The sequence below is a fragment of the Rosa chinensis genome, chromosome 5 (assembly GCF_002994745.2).
Source record: "Rosa chinensis cultivar Old Blush chromosome 5, RchiOBHm-V2, whole genome shotgun sequence".
Taxonomy (NCBI): domain Eukaryota; kingdom Viridiplantae; phylum Streptophyta; class Magnoliopsida; order Rosales; family Rosaceae; genus Rosa; species Rosa chinensis.
Window position 1 is genome coordinate 41,402,643 of NC_037092.1, and position 19,971 is coordinate 41,422,613.

The following is a 19,971-nucleotide window of genomic DNA, read 5'->3' on the forward strand; positions in this document are numbered from 1 at the left end:
GTTTGCTACCTCAAACATTCTTTCCTTCTCTGCTGCACTGCATTTATTTAGAGGATTTTCCCAGTCAGGGTCTTCTGGCTTCAGATCATCTAATTCAGCTTCTCTCTTCCCCCTGTTATATACACACTAATCTGCCTCTTACTCAAAGGTATCTCCTTCACCATTTCTAGAGCATTTGCAACATTCTTGATTGGAATGAATCCTTCATTGCTTGATGTCTGAGACAACTTGAAATGGTAGGAGATGTGCTTCTCCCTATACCCCAATGCATACGCAATATTGTTCATCTCCACCCTTGAGATCAACTCAGGATCTAGCCCATCTAAATAGATCTCCACCCCCCCACCCCCAATCTTGTTGAACCTAGACACCCTATACTTCTTGGTCCCATCCAACTGCTTGTCAAAATATCCACCATGGGAGATTTCCATTGTGTACAAATGGTCAGGAACTGCAAAATTAACAACATATGAACAATCAATATCAATGTCAATGTCAAGAAGAGACAGCAACTTCTCTAACTATTATGAATCCAAACCAAATGTTCATGCTCATTCAGATGTAAAATACTCGATATTGAATCGTATTCAAAACTTTACCCAAATTGATTTTTTTTTTCTGGATTCGGACTACAACAATTAAAAACCCTACTATTCGAAGTTAACCATCACAGTCCAAGAATAAAAACAATATAAAACCCATAACGCACATATCAATTTCCATATACAAATACTCTTTCTTTCTTCAAGCACTAAAAGAAACCAATTTTTATATCTTCATAACTGAAACCCTAGAAAGATTGGATTTTTGCCCAAATTTTTTTTAAACTGTTGTTCAAAAGTATGCTTGTGTTGGTGGGATTCTCATTTCACTTTATTAGAAAAAAAAAAAATAGGGGAAAAAGGAGTAGATTCGAAAACTTACTTTTGGGGGAGGGGGGGTCCAGACACCCTAAAAATCCTCCACCATCTCTCTACTATCGGAGATTTGATTCCAGTTCGTGTTCTGCTGCGCACAGACTATCAATCTCATAGATTCGAATCTTTTGGATTGAAAAAGATCAAAGCTTTGAGGGATAAGAGTTTGGGTCTGACTTGATAACTGATTTGTCGAAGATGAGGTATGAGAATGGAGGGAAAGTGGAGGTTTTGATTGATTAGGGCTGCATTTTGGGCAAAAAGATGTGTTTGCCCTTTTTTTGGGCCAAAGCACGTGACTTTTTTAACGTCTCAGTCTGAGAAATTTGACAGAAGTATGTCATTGATAGCAAAACTATTGTTCAGTTATCACATTGGTAGCAATGTGAGTCTGAGTATCATCTTGGCCAGTGCACAAGAGTTGGGGCACTGATGATATTTTTCTCTTTCAATATATATTAATATAAAAAGTGAAAATTTTCACCAATGAACAATGTATTCGATCTTTGGGAGTTTTTAATTAACTTGTTTATATTGGAGCAACTTGACTTATTTTACAAAATTATTGATTCACGACTAATTTTATGATTTAGTATATCAGCATTCAAAATGGCATGTTTTTTTATGTCGAGCTTAATGTTGAGTTTAAGCTAGCTCAGCTTGTTTCTTTATTGGTTGGGATAGGCCTCATCAAAAATCCCGCGGATCAAGTGGGCCGATGGAGGAATGCCCGCCGGCTCGCAGGGCCAAAAGACCGACCCGGCCAGTCAAAAAGCCCGCAAAAACCCGGCCCGACCCGTCTAAAGCCCGCTAGGCCCGGCCAGTAAATGGCCATAAACTATTATATATTATATATATATATATATTATACATATATATATGTTGATGTGCTCATATTTTCTTATATTTCTATGCCTCTTTGGCTCTTTCTCTTGGTATATATGTTTAGTTCTCCTTATTTATGGTTCATTTACGTTAGTTTAGTGTCTTTGTAGGTGTGTTTCAAAGAAATAAGAAAAGAAGCTAAGCTGAGCTAACTAACACAAAAACTGTTGTGCAGAACACCTAACTTCGCTGAATTACTGGGAACTTCGCTGAATTACTGGGAACTTCTCAGATGGAATTAGGAGCTATGTCACGCCCCGAACTTTGAATAACAAATTCAAATCCGAAACATGAATAATAACCAATACAAATAACGTCCTGAATTTTTTTTCATTAACCAACATCACACAAACCAAATCACAAACCTCATAGCAACTATCGCTCGAGTCAATTATTACAATACCAACAGATAAAATGTTACGCTCAAAAGAAGTCTATATATAAGACACACCAAAATAGACCAAGTACTGGTCTCAACCCTGCTGCCCTACTCAGCTCGCTCTCCACTCTGCTTATCCTGACCTGCAGGATTATCCGCTACACCATTTGAATAGTGTACCGGGATTGCAACAACACAAAACCCGGTAAGCTTTTTTGCAAAGCTCGTGAGTAAATAAGAAATGAACGATTGATTTAAAAAATCACAAAAACACAACTTAATCACAACATTTTCAACACAAATCAAACATTCATTAACAAACTCAAAACCATTTCAAATAAAGTCTCTCCACTCGACACCTTATAACCTCCAGCCTGTGTCCATGATCACGAGTAACCCAACTCGCTGCTTTCATGTCACACAATGGCAGACTAACTCTCCAACCCGTGTTCATGATCACGAGCAATCCAACTCGCTGATTTCATGTCACACAATGGCTGACAAACTCTCCAACCCGTGTTCATGATCACGAGTAATCCAACTCGCTGCTTTCATGTCACACAATGGCTGACAAACTAGAGCTCCAGCTTAATCGTAACGTGTCACCTTGGCCTAGGTTCACCTTTACGATATAATCACACATTCCCCACAGTAGCCTATGATCCATTGATCGAACATTTAAAGGTCCCTCAGACTCAAATGTTATAACTATTCTCACATACGCGTTCTCACAATCCAATAGCCAATTACCATATAAATTGTAATTCTAAAACATCACCATCATTATTCTTTCATTCAATGTCAATTAACATAATATATCATGGCAAATCTCAAACCAATGACATATCATAACCCAAGTTATCACACTTTCACACCTCAATGTCACACCATATCATATAAAATCACGTAGATATATATATACGTAATCATCCACTTAGGAATGACCACTAATACCAACTATAGTTCACACGGAATAAAAACCAAGAAATTCATTTATTATATACTTTAAAAACTCATTTTCTCAAAAACCATTTTTCACACATAGCAATTAAATGTAAATAATGAAATTCGGTTCGTAAATGAACCACGTGAGATTTACTCACCTCCAAACTCCCGCTGCGTCTTCTTACAACTCAAAATACGATTCACAATCGTCCGCTAACAAATCCGTCAAACACCTAATCAAAACGATATTTAACTTAATGCACAATTCAAGAAATGCACTTATACGAAGATCCAACGGTCAGATTTTCACCCGTGACCACACAGGGTCATCAGGACAGTCCTACGATCTTCATAACAGAACTACAAGTCAATCGGACGGCCTGATCCTCACGGATCACAAATCGAATGATCGAAATCGTAAAATTCATAACTATATCATACGATATCCAAAATTTAAGTGTTGCATGTTGAAATGATCGTATCGACATGTAGAACACAAAAACGGGCAGAAAATGCCCTTGAGACCCCCGGAGGTGGCCGGAAAAAGCCGCCGGATTTAGAGGCAGAGCCGCTGCCGACCACCGCCAACGGCGTCGGGGCCAGGCTACTCCTCTTCGTTTCATCGATCTGAGAAACTTTAATAACTAGCACGAAGTCAGAAAATGAGTGGAAGTGGTCGAAATTACCTAAAACAGTACGGTTTGGCCGGATTTCTCCTAGTTTTCCGATAAGCTCCGTTCAACATGAAATCGATCACTTCAGGTCCAGTCCTTCCTAGTGCTTGTTCAGCAAGTTGAGGCGAGTCTATTGAGCTAAGAATCTCGAGTTTTGGTGGCCGGAGCTTGGAGAAATCCCAGCTGGTTCGTTTTAGGGCTCGGATCGATTTCGAGCTCCACCGCCACGTAGCCGCCCCGAGAGAGGAAACGGTGACCACCAGTCGACTCACAGGAAGGAGGTGAGTACATCTGGGCTTGGTTTCACCTCAAACGATGGCCGGAGCTGGGAGAACCAAGGGCGGCGACTGGAGGCAATTCCGGCTTCGTCTCGGCCTCTTCTAGGCGTTGTAACTCGAGCTACAGCTCGACCCACACTCGATTTCTTCCACAGACGTGTAGAGGGCAGCAAGGCGAGCAGAAACCTTGTTGAAATCGAAGCAAAAGGTGGCCGGACGGAGGAGAAATCGGCCGACGAAGGAGAGGGGGCGACTCGGGCTCAGGGAGAGAGAAAAAGAGGCCGAGTTTCCAGAAATGGAAATCCAGCTATTTTTGGCAACCTTCCAAAAATAGCTAGGGTTTTATCCTTTTATACCCAAAATGAAAACTTTTCCAAATGCGATAACTTCTTCATACGAACTTCGATTTTTGCATTCCACATGTGCACGAACTCGTATCGATGAGCTCTACAACTTTCGTGAAGGAAGTTTTCCCAAATTCCGTACGTATAAAAAGTCAATTTTCACAACCCCCTAAATGACGTTCGTTTCGAAAATAAAATCATTCGAAACCAAATTCCTCATACAACGTCATACGACTCAAGCCCACAATTCATAATTCATATAATTAAACAAACATTGAATTACAAAATATTTAACTGAAAATTTCGGGTCTTCACAAGCTATACCCTATATGCACGGAAATCCCTATGTGTCTAGTTTCTGAGGTTTACGGTTTGCAATTCCGACTTTTCTAGAAGGAGTTATGGCAATTTAAGTGAAGGCAGTTCATCTTGGACGGGAATCTGCAACATCTTTTACAAGTTCATGTCTATAACCTAACTTGGCTGAATTACTGGGAACTTCTAGGATGGAATTAGGAGTTGTACCCTATATGCACGGAAAGCCCCATGTGTCTAGTTTCTGAGGAATTTTATGGTTTGCGATTCCGACTATTCTAGAAGGAGTTATGGCAATTTAAGTGAAGGCAGTTCAGCTTGGACGGGAATCTGCAACATCTTTTACAAATTCATGTCTAGAAGGCCCAGCACATATATTTGGAAATCTTCAGTGTGCCACATCATCATTATTGAAGATCCAGGACTTTTAGACATGTTTATATATGTGTGTGTGTGTGTGTGTGTTTACATATATATATATATATATATATATATATATGTATTAATGTATATGTTATATATGTGTGTGTGTGTGTGTGTGTGAATTTGTTGTAATTTGGCTTATGGTGAAATTGAAAGTTCTCATACTTCTATATAGAATATGTGCATATATATTCTACATGTCATGACTACGGTTGATCGATTCGATCAGATTCGAAATTATGGTGAAATTAGCTAAATTTTTTACCACACTCATAATTTATTATAATAATCTCATCCAACGGTCAGTTTTTCCATTTTATTTGAATTGATAGAGGTTGCCCTTTGGAATGTATGATATATAAATATAGGTTTATAAGAGTAACTAAGTTTGACCTAGTTGAACGAATTCGAAACGAGAACCAAATTGGCTGGATTTTCTACAACCACCATAAAACATTACAATCTCTCCATCGAGCAGTTGGTTTCTCCAAATTCATTTTCCACTTCATGGTTGCTTTAGAATGAACCTCAACAATTTAAATGCAATGTACAAGTTATACAACTTTAGGAGGAAAATTGGTGTAGGCCAACGTATTTGTGATTAAAATTGAAATTTTTATCTTATGTCTACGAACATCCATTGACTGAATATCTACATACGTGATGTGAAAAAATAAGCATGTTTTGCGATCGTCATGTCATCGGTCAACCAAGAAGACATACAAGTGACAACGGTTGACCAATTCGATCGGATTCGAAAATATGGTGAAATTGGCTAAATTTTTTTACCACACTCATAATTTATTGTAATAATCACATCTGCCGGTCGGTTTTTTCATTTTATTTGAATTTATAGAGGTTGCTCTTTGAAGTGTATGATATATAAATATAGGTTTATAAGAGTAACTAAGTTTGACCTAGTTGATCGAATTTGAAACGAGAACTAAATTGGTTGGATTTTTTACAACCACCATAAAACATTACAATCTCTCCATCAAGCGGTTGGTTTCTCCATATTCATCTTCCACTTCATGGTTGCTTTAAAATGGACCTCAACAATTTAAATGCAATGTATAAGTCATACAACTTTAGGAGGAAAATTGGTATAGGCCAACGTATTTGAAATTAAAATTGAAATTTTTATCTTATGTCCACGCACATCCATTGACTGCATATTTACATACGTGATGTGAAAAAATAAGCACATTTCGCAGTCATCATGTCATCGGTCAACCAAGAAGACATACAAGTAACAACGGTTGACCAATTCGACCGGATTCGAAAATATGGTGAAATTGGCTAAATTTTTTACAACACTCATAATTTATTGTAATAACCACATCTACCGGTCGGTTTTTTCATTTTATTTGAATTTATAGAGGTTGCTCTTTAGAGTGTATAATATATAAATATAGGTTCATAAGAGTAACTAAGTTTGATTTAGTTGATCAAATTCGAAACGAGAACTAAATTGGCTGGATTTTTTACAACCACCATAAAACACTACAATCTCTCCATCGAGCGGTTGGTTTCTCCATATTCTTCTTCCACTTCATGGTTGCTTTAGAATGGACCTCAACAATTTAAATGCAATGTATAAGTCATACAACTTTAGGAGGAAAATTGGTATAGGCCAACGTATTTGTAATTAAAATTGAAAATTTTATTTTATGTCCACGCACATCTATTGACTGAATATTTACATACGTGATGTGAAAAAATAAGCACGTTTCGCGGTCATCATGTCATCGGTCAACCAAGAAGACATACAAGTGACAACAGTTGACCAATGCGATCGGATTAAAAAATATGGTGAAATTGGCTAAATTTTTTACCACTCATAATTTATTGTAATAATCACATCCATCTATTGGTTTTTTCATTTTATTTGAATTTATAGAGGTTGCTCTTTAGAGTGTATGATATATAAATATAAGTTTATAAGAGTAACTAAGTTTGACCTCATTGATCGAATTTGAAACGAGAACTAAATTGGCTGGATTTTTTACAATTACCATAAAACATTACAATCTCTCCATCGAGCGGTTGGTTTCTCCATATTCATCTTCCACTTCATGGTTGCTTTAGAATGGACCTCAACAATTTAAATGCAATGTATATGTCATACAACTTTATGAGGCAAATTGGTATAGGCCAACGTATTTGTAATTAAAATAAAAATTTTATCTTATGTCCACGCACATCCATCAATGAAATATTTACAAACGTGATGTAAAAAAAAATAACGTTTCGCTGTCGTCACGCCATCGGTCAACCAAGAAAACATACAAGTGACTACGGTTGACCAATTCGTTCGGGTTCGAAACTATGGTGAAATTGACTAAATTTTTAACCACACTCATAATTTCTTGTAATAATCACATCAAATGGTAGGTTTTCCCAATTTCTTTGAATTAATAGAGGTTGCTCTTTGGCGTGTGATAGGAACATAATTATGCGATAATAATGTTATTAATTCACATATTTACTTTGTTAGTTTATCTTATATTCTAGTTAATTTAGTTGTTTTTATGTTTATTAGGTTTTCCGAAGCAAGGAAAGAAATAAGAGCAAAAGGAAGGATATCAACCAATCTCAAACCTGTCTCAGTTTCGTTTTCTTTCTGTCCTCTGTTTTGACGTATTTATTTAATATAGTAAATCAACTCCAAAATTCACCAAATTTTGTGTGCTCGACGCTTTGTGTGTCCGTACATCTCTGTAAATTTTCGTGTTTTTCTGGGTTGTTTTGGTTAGGTTTTTAGTTTTTTTTTTTACTGCTGTTCAGTAGGAACTGTAGTCACGTTTTGTGACTTTTGTTGAAGCTTTTAGTTTAACTTAATCATTTGCGGGAGACCCTTATTTCTCTACACTACAATCGACATATTTGCAGGAGAATAAGGAAAATCAATAGTTTTAAATTTATCTATAAGAGTGTATGATATATAAATATAGATTTATAAAAAATTAGTGTCTTTAAAGATTTATTTATAAAAAAAGCCCGCAAGGCCCTGCCCGGTCCGGCTCGAAAAAGCCCGCAAAGCCTGCTTTATATGGACGGGCTTGGATACTTCAATTTACAATAAAGCTCGGCCCGGCCCGGCCCGTTATTATTTAAAAATATAGTAAGACCCGACCCGACCCGTTGACGAGGCCTAGGTTGGGATGGGAATAAAGCCGCTGATTTTTGACGTATTGTAAACATCACTGATTACACGCATTTATATTCATGTAATTATGTCTAAAACACTAGAATTAAATTAATCCTCAAGTCAATTAATATGTGATTAATTCATTTTTATTTATTTTGTAGAAAATAAGTGGAATTGCGGAAACAAGACAAAATGAAATAAAATTGGAGCAAATTAGAGCTTTCGATAAAATGACAAAATTGGCGACGCCAGTCAACTGGTGTCAAGGTCATGAGGGTCGCTAAACAACATGTGGAAGAGCATTGCGAAAACTGAAGGAAAAAAATAAGAAGGAAATGCAGCTTGATTAATTACCTAATTGATCAAGCAACCTCCTTTATTTTGAACCCAAAGCCCACGTGCAGCATCTTCAATCATCTGCACGCATCCATCGACTTGATTTCCCTCTTTTCTCTCCTAGCCATACATACGCCGCCACGTCATCAAGGTTTTGCTCTTAGCAGCACACCACCGAGCCACTCATTCTATTTAATCATTTTCTCTTACCTGCACTTTGGGGGGTGCTCTCATCACCCACAGAGTAGCCACAATTAACAGCATCAGCAGTGGGGACTCATTTTTTATACTCAAATTTGGGTCCAGATGAGCTGGAATAGTGATTTGAGTTCATCTGAATAGTGTACAAAAATAAATTTTTATTAGGTGTTGCAGTGGTGCAGAACTTATTTTTGGACCCATAATTTGGACTCATTTTTTTAGACTCATATTTGGGTCTAAAACACAAATCTTTTCACTGTGGAATAGACTCATATTTGAGACTTTTATTTTATGTTCGTTTTAATTTTTAGATATGTGTGTGTGTGTATATTTGTATATATAACTTACATTATGTTAAAGAAAATGTGTAACAAATTAGTGTAAATAAAAATTAATTATCAAACATAAAACATAAAATTCATTAAAAATTATTCATATTGAAAAAATATATATATTTGAAGAACAATAGAGTGAGAGTAGGGAATGAAAGAGGCAAATGAAAAAAAAAATCATGAGAAAGCCTTTGAAAAACATTAATATTATTAACAAAATTCAAAATTTTACATTTATAAAACAAAAAAAAAATGCATCAGAAAGCCCATGTGCTAGGTCACACGCAATTTCTGATCTCATGCCCACTTGCATGCACCAGAAAGCCCACGTGGTGGGTCCCATCAAATTTGAGTCCAATTTTTTTGGGTCCTCCTTTGGACCAAATTTGAGCCAAGATTTGGGTCTCCAGCATAAATGGATCCAAATTTTTTTCTACCCACTGCAGCCTCATTCCTTTACATTTGGACTCAAATCTTGGTTTTGGATCCAAATTTGGGTCCCCACTGCTGATGCTCTAAGGGGAGGGCTGCTGCCCTCTCCTCTCCACTCTCTTCTCCTCCATTTTTCATAGTAGTTTTAGTTTTCTTTTGGGTATTTGTAAAATTTCTCACACAAGCTTCAAGGAGACATCAACCTCTACTAGATTTGAGATTTGGGTATTTGTGGGAGTTATAATTTAAGGCTAGTCATGCTAGCTTCCTAGCTAATTGTGATTATCTTTGTTTTCTTCCACACTTCTCTACTTTTTTATCTTCGAATTTTGTAATTTTAATGTCTATGATTATGGGTTGTGAGTAGTTTCTTTGTTGGGGGTTAGGGTTGTGTGCCTTAGCCCAAATTTGATGTAATGGATGCTTAATTTGATTTATATATGGAATTTGTTGATTATTGGATGCTTGTATTTTGTGATAATTGATTAGAATGCATGCTTAGGAATTGTCAACTCTTGGGTATGTGTCTTAATAAGTCTAGATTAAAATTTAGGGGATGACATCCTTAGATTTTAGAGCTAGAACACCGATTTAATATTCGTGGGAAGTACAAGCATGGTTCACTGCATGATTAGCTGGATCGGAATTATGGTGAGTTTGGTTGCCTAATTCCTCGATCTCTAGGCCTCTTGATGTGAATTAGTGACCATTAAACCGGCTTTAATTCATGCCAAGTGAGTTTCTACGGTCCTTGAATCGGAGTAGGAATACCATGACAGGGAATTTCGACCCTTGAATCTTGAAAAGTCTTGGGTACGGCCTCTACCATCTTTAACAAATTGCACGTAAATTAAATTAGCATCTAGAGCATTGAATTAGGGCTAGGATTTATCCCTAACTACCAATCCCATATTTATATTCATTTTTTAGTTTTCTTTCCTTTATTTAATTTAGCTATTAATTAAAGTTTCTATTTAAATTCTTGTACTTTAGTTATTAAAAAGTCAAATTACAATTATCGGTGTCAATTTCAACTTATTGTAAATAATCACCGCTAGGCTCTTAGTTTTGATTAGGCTTTGGTGAGAACCAAAGCCGAGCATTGCTAAGGCTTGGTGTCTTAGAGTAGCATTTTTTATTTATTTTCTTCTTCTTTTTCTTTGTTTACTAAGTATTTTTATTTCCGATTACCCAAGGATTATGGGTTAGCCATTAATCCCCGTGGTACGATAACTTTGGGCATAATATTTCCCAATCTTAACAATGATACGTACGCTTGCGTAAATGTGTATCAAGTCAATCACAAGATGTATTGCTATTACAACATCAATATGAGGGATATTCTGCAAAAATCATGAAGAGTAAAACTGATACCATGTTATCCTTTTGTGCCTTACATGTACAGCATAGACTATCAATCTGTAATTACAACTTCATTCTAGCTAGAATTTATTGTAGCTAGGGACCAAAAGGTTTAACTAGATAAAATATGTATAGCATTTCAGCGTAACTTTCTAGTATATCATATGTTTCCATGGCTGAAATAGAAGACTTGAACAAAATGTTGAAGATGACATATCAGACACAAGAGGAAATTGCATAAATGCATATAAAGCAATAGGGACAATTGCAAAGAAAAATGTAAGATCTGGAGTCCATCTTGATCCATATTGACAAGACAAATAGAAGGCAGTGCTAAAAGCCATCATGATAGATGCTATTGAGACGAAGAGGCAAGTGAGCCCAATCATCAACTTCAAGGGCAAGGACATGAGGAAATCGTTTTCTGCATACCGTGAGGTGAGGATGAACAAGAACATCAGCATTGCAGTTGAAGAGGAAAAAAGTGCCACTCCGTCAGCTATAGTAAAGTATAAAAACGCTTTCTCTTTCAAAAAGTTTGGCTTTCCTGTATGCTCATCTGTGCCACCTGGTATACTAAATGCAGCAGAAAATACAACAGTTGCAATAATAGTGGCAACGAGCAAGCATGAAGTTGCAGTGTCCTTCATCCATTTTTCTCCTTGACGCATCAACGTCTGATGCTCCTTAGTGAATAATTCTTGTGTTTTTCCTTTCTTGTTTTCCATCTCTATATATTGAGGTTGCACAATCTTCTTTACTTCCTGCCATTTCAATGATATATAATTAAAGAAGTCACAAAAGCATTCAACAAAGCAATTAAGATGGATATAAATTTTAAATAAATTCATTGGAATTTTCTTCTATGCATGCATATATGGCACACATGCAATTCTTCCTCTGAGTAACCATATAATTATTTGGTTAGAACGTACATCAAAATAAAAGGTAAATTAAGGCTACAAGGAGATCGAAGAAGTACCTCAAACCATACTAACTCTCGCTGCATTTGAAGAGCTACACCCGACACTAGATTCAATTGATTTTGAGGTGCTATTTTTGCAGCCATATGCACTATATTATTACCTTGATCATCCTCAAAAGTCACTATGACATCCTTGATTGAGCCTATCTCATGCACTAGATTGAAGATATTTGCAGGACGATGCAGAACTGCGACATGGATTATAGTTCGATTTTTTTCATCAGTTTCCCATACTAACTCAGGGTAAGAGCTCATAAGCACTGCCAAGAACTCATAATTCCCTATTTCTGCTGCATCAAATATTAAATTTGAGGGATATTTGATCAGCCTCATCACGTCATCATGCTCATCTTTCAAAATTTCTTCCCAAAGGCGTTGGACTAGCTGAAGTGCTTCATCAGCTTGATTCAAATTTCTTTTGAATGCAAACTTAAAACTTGGGAGGCTTTGAGATGAAAAATTTGAAGAACATGAGCAACGGGGTTAATAAATGATAAGGATAAACATTAATTTTCAAAGAATTCACTCACATGATTTAATGAGTCTACCCCACATTCCTGGACTTCGGGTTCCGAATACTAAAGTCCTTCGAGCCAAGATATGCAAGGCTGTTTTATTTTTCGGCCTATCAGTACGTGCCTTGGCTAATGCTGTATTAGTATCTAGCAACTGTAAGGCTAAATCTGCATGGTTTACAGAAAAAGAATACAAATGTAAACCAGTACACATATGTTCATTCATTGTTTCTAATCTGGAACATTCTATAATGTTTTAATGCATGCATAATTTCTTTACAAAATGTTCATCATTATTTTCTCCTGACCTAGTTAAATATAAAATAAGAAAAACAAAAGGATGATTTCTTTAGTATACTTACCATACAAACCATTGTTGATGCACGAAAAGAACAAGTTTTCGAGGTCAGTTTTCTCCAACATCCTTTTACTTTTAGGGTACAGATACCATGCCATTTCTGACCGTCCTAACACAGCAGCCATATAGGGTGGCGCCATTTTTTGACCTCCTCGAATTGTCAACAAAGAATCATTATGTTTTATCAAAATTTGGACAATCTCTACAGATCCTGCCGCAGCAGCAATGCATAGGGCAGTGTTTCCATTTATGTCTTGGAGTGCCAAGTCTTCTTTGTCCATGATTTTGACCAGTTTCTCCACGAAGTGAATATGTCTTGCTCCAGCAGCAATATGTAGGACAGTGTCCCACCCTCTTGATATGCTAGCACTCAAAAGTGTTCGATCCTTTCCCAAGATTTGTTCAGCAGCTTCCCAATCACCTTTTAGTGCATATTTATATGGAGGCACACATATCTTAAGGTATATCTCTCCTGTGTAGTTTCATTAAGCAGGCTAAGGTATATCTCTCCTGTGTATATCTCACCTTTTGGTGTAAGACAACATTCGATGTACATGCCTTCTGGCCATGGATAATTGAATGATATTATCTCATTTTCTCAAAAAAAAAAAAAAATTAAGCAGGCTAAGGTACTTATATAGAAAATATAATTGATATGTTGGATATAAAGTTGTCGAGATATATTGCAGTACGTTAACTTAGCAAGTTTTATGAATTTCAAACAGTCAATGGAATTCACTGCCAGGTACAACTACATGGATCTACCACTTCATATTGTATTCCTACATTTGCTTTACCAATTATGTCAGTATGAATTATATGAATGGAAACTATATTAGAGATGATACATACTATTTTTGTGTTCTAGTAGATGAAGCGAAGGTGTGTTAGGTTTAGGTAAATCTGCCAAAATGTCGATGGTGGTGGTTAATTGGATCCCAGTAGGTGGTACATGTTGTTCTTGTGGGATAGACATGGTTCCAAATTGAACAAACTATGTAAACATACCAGCGTGGGCACCTACAAACAAAGAATTTGTAGTAAGCTTTGATAGGAGCAGTTAACTAACATTCATATTTTTGTCTTTATTCAAAAGTCAGGAAGAAAAACAAGTGATCAAATAATGTTAGTGCAATGTTTATTTTGATTGGCATTTTCTAAGAGCAACAACCAAGAGTCATGTTTCTTGTAATAGCTTTCTACTCTTGCATCCTTGAAAGAATGGAATGCTTCAAGCTTCATGTACCACTCTCATCAATCATGTATGTCTTGCATACATGTGCATGCTTGTAAAGTGGTTAGGACTGAACTTGCCTTTGAATCCTATTATAGGATGCGAAAATCTTTTCAATCCTAATGTACTGATATGAGAATTTTTGGAAGGTTTTATCCAAAGCATTCAAACTTTCTTCATTTGGTTTATGGGCTTTTCCTTTCAAACGTCTGATTTTAATCCATGGATAAAAACCTCTTTTGAAAAGCCTTTCCGTAGTAGAAACCCTAGGAGACCCTAGTTCATTCATAGCTTATATATATATATATATGTGTGTGTGTGTGTGTGTGTGTGTGTTTTTCACGTTGTTAGGGCTGGTGCACCAGAACAGAAAACATATTACTGCTACGTTTATAAAGAGCTTTCTGCCTTTTTCTTCAGAAAGCATTGAGCTAAAGTTTCATGTGAGAATCCTTCATAAGCTGTTCCTTGTTTAGCTTTTGAAGCATTATCAAATCCCAAGCTTTTTCTGTGAAAAAAGTTTTCTGGTTTTATGCTTCATGTGTGTTGGTAGTTCATGCATGATTTGTGCCTTGAGGTGATTGACAACCGAGGTGAGAGTTGTGCCATCTCAAGATTGACAAAGGAGAACACACCGCTGATCTGAAAGTAGCAAAGACGAGAAGACACCGCTGCCCACTAGATTGGTTCTAGTAGATGAGTTGTGTAAGATCTTTATGTACTTTCCTATTCATATAGTGGATTGTTCACCGGCATAGTGCCCGCAGTTGTTTACCTCTTTAGAGGGTTTTACTGCGACAACATATCTTGTGTTTTGTGTGATGATTTTACTTTGGATGGTTTGGCAAATTGAATAAATCATAACGTCATCAAAGATCTGCAATTTCAATTAGGATTCAAATTCAACTGCAATCCTATATTAGGATGCAAACAGATCTGCACTCCTAAGACTGATTTCTAAAGTTGTTGACATATTGATCAATTCCGTTAATTGGGAAATACATACATCCATTCTGTAATTACAAATAGTATAACAAAAAGGATTATATATTTTTGAGGGTCACTAGAAATAATTGTCAAAAGGAATATATAGCTCTGTTACTTTTAAAATTTAAAGATTTTTACTATTTTTTATTACTATACCACTTAATTCAACGATTTCAACCGTTGATCCTTTAGATTCTTATGCAAGAATGTGTCTATAAAAAATCAACCATATTTATAATCATTTAGTCATTGAAAATATGCAAACAAATATAGTCTGTTAGATCAAATTGGAATGAACATGGTGCTAATGAAATTGTTAATGTTTTCGGATTTGACTAATTTTTTGTAGAATTCATGTGTATATGTAACTAGAGAATCAGTGGTTCAGATAATTAAATTGCGTGCTATAAATCTAAGCATCCTGAATTTGAAGTTTGAGGAGGTCTTCTCTAAAACCTCCATAAAAAATATATATATGACAGTTCTAGAGAGGATATCCTTACTTTAAGAATTTGAAACGTTTTACTATTTTACACTAGTATACTACTTAATTCAATGATTTCAACCGTTGATCCTTTAATTGACTCCTATGCAAGAATTATGTGTACAAAAAATCAACTAAATCCTTTATCATTTGGTCATTCAAAATTATGTAAATAAATGTAGTGTGTTGGATAAAATGAAAACAAACATTGTTCTAATCAAATGATTAAATTTTGTTCGATTTAATTTTTTGTAGAATTCATGTGTATGTAACTAGAGAATAAATAGTTTAGATTATTAAATCATATGTTAAACATATATATAGATAGTCATTCTAAACAGGATTAGTTTTGAGGACTTTCTAATCAACGGTTTGGGAGACCTACTTTTCAATTACATTATGACAAATTAACCATTAGATGTTTATGTATGCATGAGTAGATCACTTCTAAATTTTTCTTCCAAATTGTTGATCGTTAAGGTATCGAATTAGATCAAATCAATGGACGAACCAAATCTGTCAAACATGAATTGTTCATGTTCATAACTGATAAATCACAATTATGAATGTGTTAACGATTTTCAATTTGATTGAAAAATTGCATAAATGATCTACACATAAATATCTAAACATCTAACAATTAATTTGCAAAAATGTGATCGAAAAGTGGTCTAACACGAGAGAGAGAGAGAGAGAGAGAGAGAGAGAGAGAGAGAGAGAGAGAGAGAGAGAGAGAGAGAGAGAGAGAGACATATGATTAAATTGACTACAAGGGAAGGATCACTAAAGAGTAAAAAACATCCAAATCATGTATTCAGCTTATAAGGAAGTTAAACATAGCATTAAAATAGCGTGATCAGTCCTATATATATTCATCTTGCGGTTTTGGTTGGACCTAAAACTTTTTTCAATTATTAATAGACTTTATAAAGTCATATGAAAAGACAAATAAAGACAAAGAGATAAAAATAGAAAGAAAGGAAAAATGCTCTTCTTAGAGTATCTTTAGCAATGCTAATCATTTTTTAGTCGAATTTTAGCCACAGTAGCTAAAAAGTTATTTTAGCTAGCCACTTTAGAAATACGTTTGCATCAATGCTCTCTATTTTAGCTAGTTTTGAATTTATAAGATTAAATTGTTTAAATGTACTTATAAATTACATAAAATGACTTTAAAAGAATGTTTTAAATTATAGAGAGTCTCATCTTCCTCTCTTTATTTAGGAGAGAGATAGCTAAAAGTTATAATAGAGAGCCACTTAGGAGTCTGGTGCAACTGCTAAAATAGATAAAAAGCTAAACACGCTCTCCAAAATAGCTAATGAGCTAAAATAGAAAGTCTGCTGAAGATGTTCTTAGAGCATCTTTAGCAATGCTACTCATTTTTGAGTTAAATTTGAGCTAATGTAGCTAAAAAGTTATTTTAACTAGCCACTTTAGAATTACGTCTGCATCAATACTCTCTATTTTAGCTAGTTTTGAATTTATATTATTTTTTAAATGGAGATTAAATAGTTTAAATATATTTATAAATTACAAAAAAATAACTTAAAAGGAATGCTTTAAATTATAGATAGCTTCATCCAGCTCTCTATATTTAGGAGCGAGATAGCTAAAAGTTATAATACAGAGCCATTTAAGTCTGGTGCAGCTACTAAAATAGATAAAAAGCTAAACATAAAATAGCGAAGGAGCCAAAATAGAGAGTCTGCAAAAGATGCTCTTACCTCCCAAAATGTAACATTCAATTATTTTTTTTTCAGTTCCTTATATTGTCTATATAGTTTTATAATTTACCTAAAACAATTAAGTAAAAATAATAATTATCATTAATACAAAATTAAATTTAAAACAATCTGATTTGTAATTTCCTTAAATTAAATTTATTGAATATTAACCCAAAATCCTTGAAATCCTTCTTTTAACAAATTCAAAGGGATTCCAGCAACATCAAGATTGAGAACCAACCCTCTTATTAATTTTGATGAAGGAAAGACCAACTCATACGAGAACAATATCATGTGATTTTGATTCATTTTTTTTCTCGTGGTTGAAGATATAGCTAAAAAGTAGAGTAACAAATTGTTGTATCTCATGTTCAAGTGTGTTTTGGTACAAATAAAAAGATCTACTTAGCTTTTCAAGTATTCTAAAAAGTAAACTAGAGGTGTACTAAGTATGAGAGATCCCAATAGCAAATTTAGAGGTCCAGCTAGAACCACTCTTTTTTGATAAAATAAAATTGCATGAATAAAAACTATGGAAGTCATTAAAGTTGAAGGTAATATATATAATCAAGAGCAAACAAATTTGAAGGTAATATAATTTCCTTTCCCCTCCTCCGAAATGTAAGATTCCTTTAGATATAAGAAATTGCTATTGAAAATCTGAAACTATTTTGGTTAAGAAACAGCTTGCCTGTAATCAAATAAATCTGAGAGAGAGAGAGAGAGCTATGGATGCAAAGATTGCTTACAGATCGATAAGCAGCAAGTATCACTCTCCTAGCCTGTAGCAAAGCTCACTTTTGCTTAGTCAGTAAAACCCTGAAGCGCATATATATAGGAGTCTGAAAGTAGTCGTCGATCAACGTATTGAGCATTGGAGGAAATTTACAGTTTAAGTATATGGAGCTCGCTACCATAAAGCAAGGAGGACCAATCTCTCACGGATTATAGCCCATAAGCTAGTCTGTAAACTAGTGCATAGTTAAAGACTTTCAGACACGAATGGACCACATAATGATCAACTGAGAAAATAGCTAGAAAGAGCGAAATTTCTGCTATCCACCTAGGTGGTGACCTCACCAGTGAAATGAACTAGCGGCAAGTGAGGACAAAGTATTTGAAGCAATTAAACCCCATATTCCATGGAAAAATTTCCCGTTGGCTTGACTTGTGAGTAATAATAATGCCTCTCAGGTGGAGGAACCCGCCACCTAACAATAGAGGACAAACTAAGCATCATCACCAACCAAGAAAGGAGCAACTCGACGACCAAATTATTATTCAAGTCTCCCACCAATAATTTCTATGGGAAATTGGTAGGAAATTTCCTTCCCCGATCAATTTGGGGCCCTTGTATAGTTTTATAAACACTGCACTTAATAAAATAAAATCAATAAAAAAAAGGAATTACATTTAACTATCTAACCGTCTGTAGTTTGCTTCATATCATAGATCACTTTCTATTTTTAATTCTGTTGATCCACTAAAACAAGAGACTACTTCCGAAAAGAAATATCAGGTTTAACTAAGGGGGGTGAAATTTGCACACCCCCTTTTACATTCCACACACCCTTTGTATTATTTTAATATTTCTTATCAATCCATTATATTTCTCTTCCAAAACTACCCTTCTCTCTCTCTTTCCCCCTCTGATCCAAATCTCAGACTCTCTCTCCCTCCCCCCCTCTATGTTATCGAAATTGCAGCTCTTCTTCTGCTTGAATCTGAATCTGAATCTGACCCATCTCATTGTAATCCTCCGCTACCCACATCCCAACATCAAGAACAATCTTTATCTCCAAACCACGTCCCGAAAGTTGCAGAACCAGCGATCCTGGGATCATCGTCGCCACCGCCGGAGATAGACTTCCCAATCGAATGCCCCCTCGATGAGAAGCTCAGCCTGGACTGGGTCCAGAAGCTCATGTCCATCTTCGATTGGTCTTCAAGAAATCTAACACCAACCCAATTCCCGGAGGTTCTTCCCGTCCGGGTTTTCGATTCCTTGGTTCTTTGCGCCTCCAAGATTCTCCACAAATAACCAATTGCGTCAAGATCGACGACTGCGGCCCTGACTCCACCGTCGTCGGAGACGTCCACGGCCAGTTGCACGACGTTCTTTTTCTTCTGAAGGATGCTGGGTACCCTTCAGAGAATCGAGTCTTCGTCTTCAATGGGGATTATGTTGACAGAGGAGCTTGGGGTCTTGAGACTTTCTTGATTTTACTGGCTTGGAAAGTGTTGATGCCGAAGTGGAAACCGGGAGGGAGGGGGAGGGGAGAGGGGGAGGGGGAGGGAGGGAGGGGGAAGGGTAGTTTTAGAAGAGAAATATAGTGGATTGATAAGAAATATTAAAAAATGCAGAGGGTGTGTGGAATGTAAAAGGGGGTGTGCAAATTTCACCCCCCTTAACTAATTCCAGCAATTTGTACATGGAGGAGAATCCCGGGGTCAATGACAATAGCAAATTTCATGCATTAGTTGAAGCCATTTTCTTCTACTTGATTTCTGTCAAAGTTGGCTCTGATGCTGTGCACTTCTTAAAAGCTCCTCCCTAAAACTACATGTAAGGCTCTGATGCTGTGCAAGAAGTGCACAACACAGGGCCCCAAAGTGAGAGGACGACAATTTTTGAGTTAATGCTTTATGTTTATAAAATTAAATATAAAAAGGGTTTTTATCCATTTATCCCATTTTTAGATATTTT

At 35.9% G+C, this 19,971-nt stretch overlaps 1 protein-coding gene across 2 annotated transcripts; it reads right to left on the bottom strand.

Moving 5' to 3' along the window:
• Positions 1 to 10,969: 10,969 nt before the first annotated feature.
• On the bottom strand, positions 10,970 to 18,363 carry LOC112167997 (ankyrin repeat-containing protein At5g02620). Of its 2 annotated transcripts, XM_040519606.1 has the most exons (6): positions 18,014 to 18,363; positions 13,685 to 13,852; positions 12,837 to 13,393; positions 12,490 to 12,642; positions 11,957 to 12,404; positions 10,970 to 11,738 (listed from the first exon to the last, which is right to left on the bottom strand). In XM_040519606.1, exons 5-6 carry the CDS (start codon positions 12,290 to 12,292, stop codon positions 11,127 to 11,129), a joined length of 948 nt encoding a protein of 315 aa, XP_040375540.1. In that variant the 5' UTR covers positions 12,293 to 12,404; positions 12,490 to 12,642; positions 12,837 to 13,393; positions 13,685 to 13,852; positions 18,014 to 18,363; the 3' UTR covers positions 10,970 to 11,126. The 2 variants fall into 2 exon arrangements, with proteins under 2 accessions (XP_040375540.1, XP_024160880.1); XM_024305112.2 differs by having other exon boundaries at positions 12,837 to 13,852.
• Between the last annotated feature and the right edge of the window lie 1,608 nt (positions 18,364 to 19,971).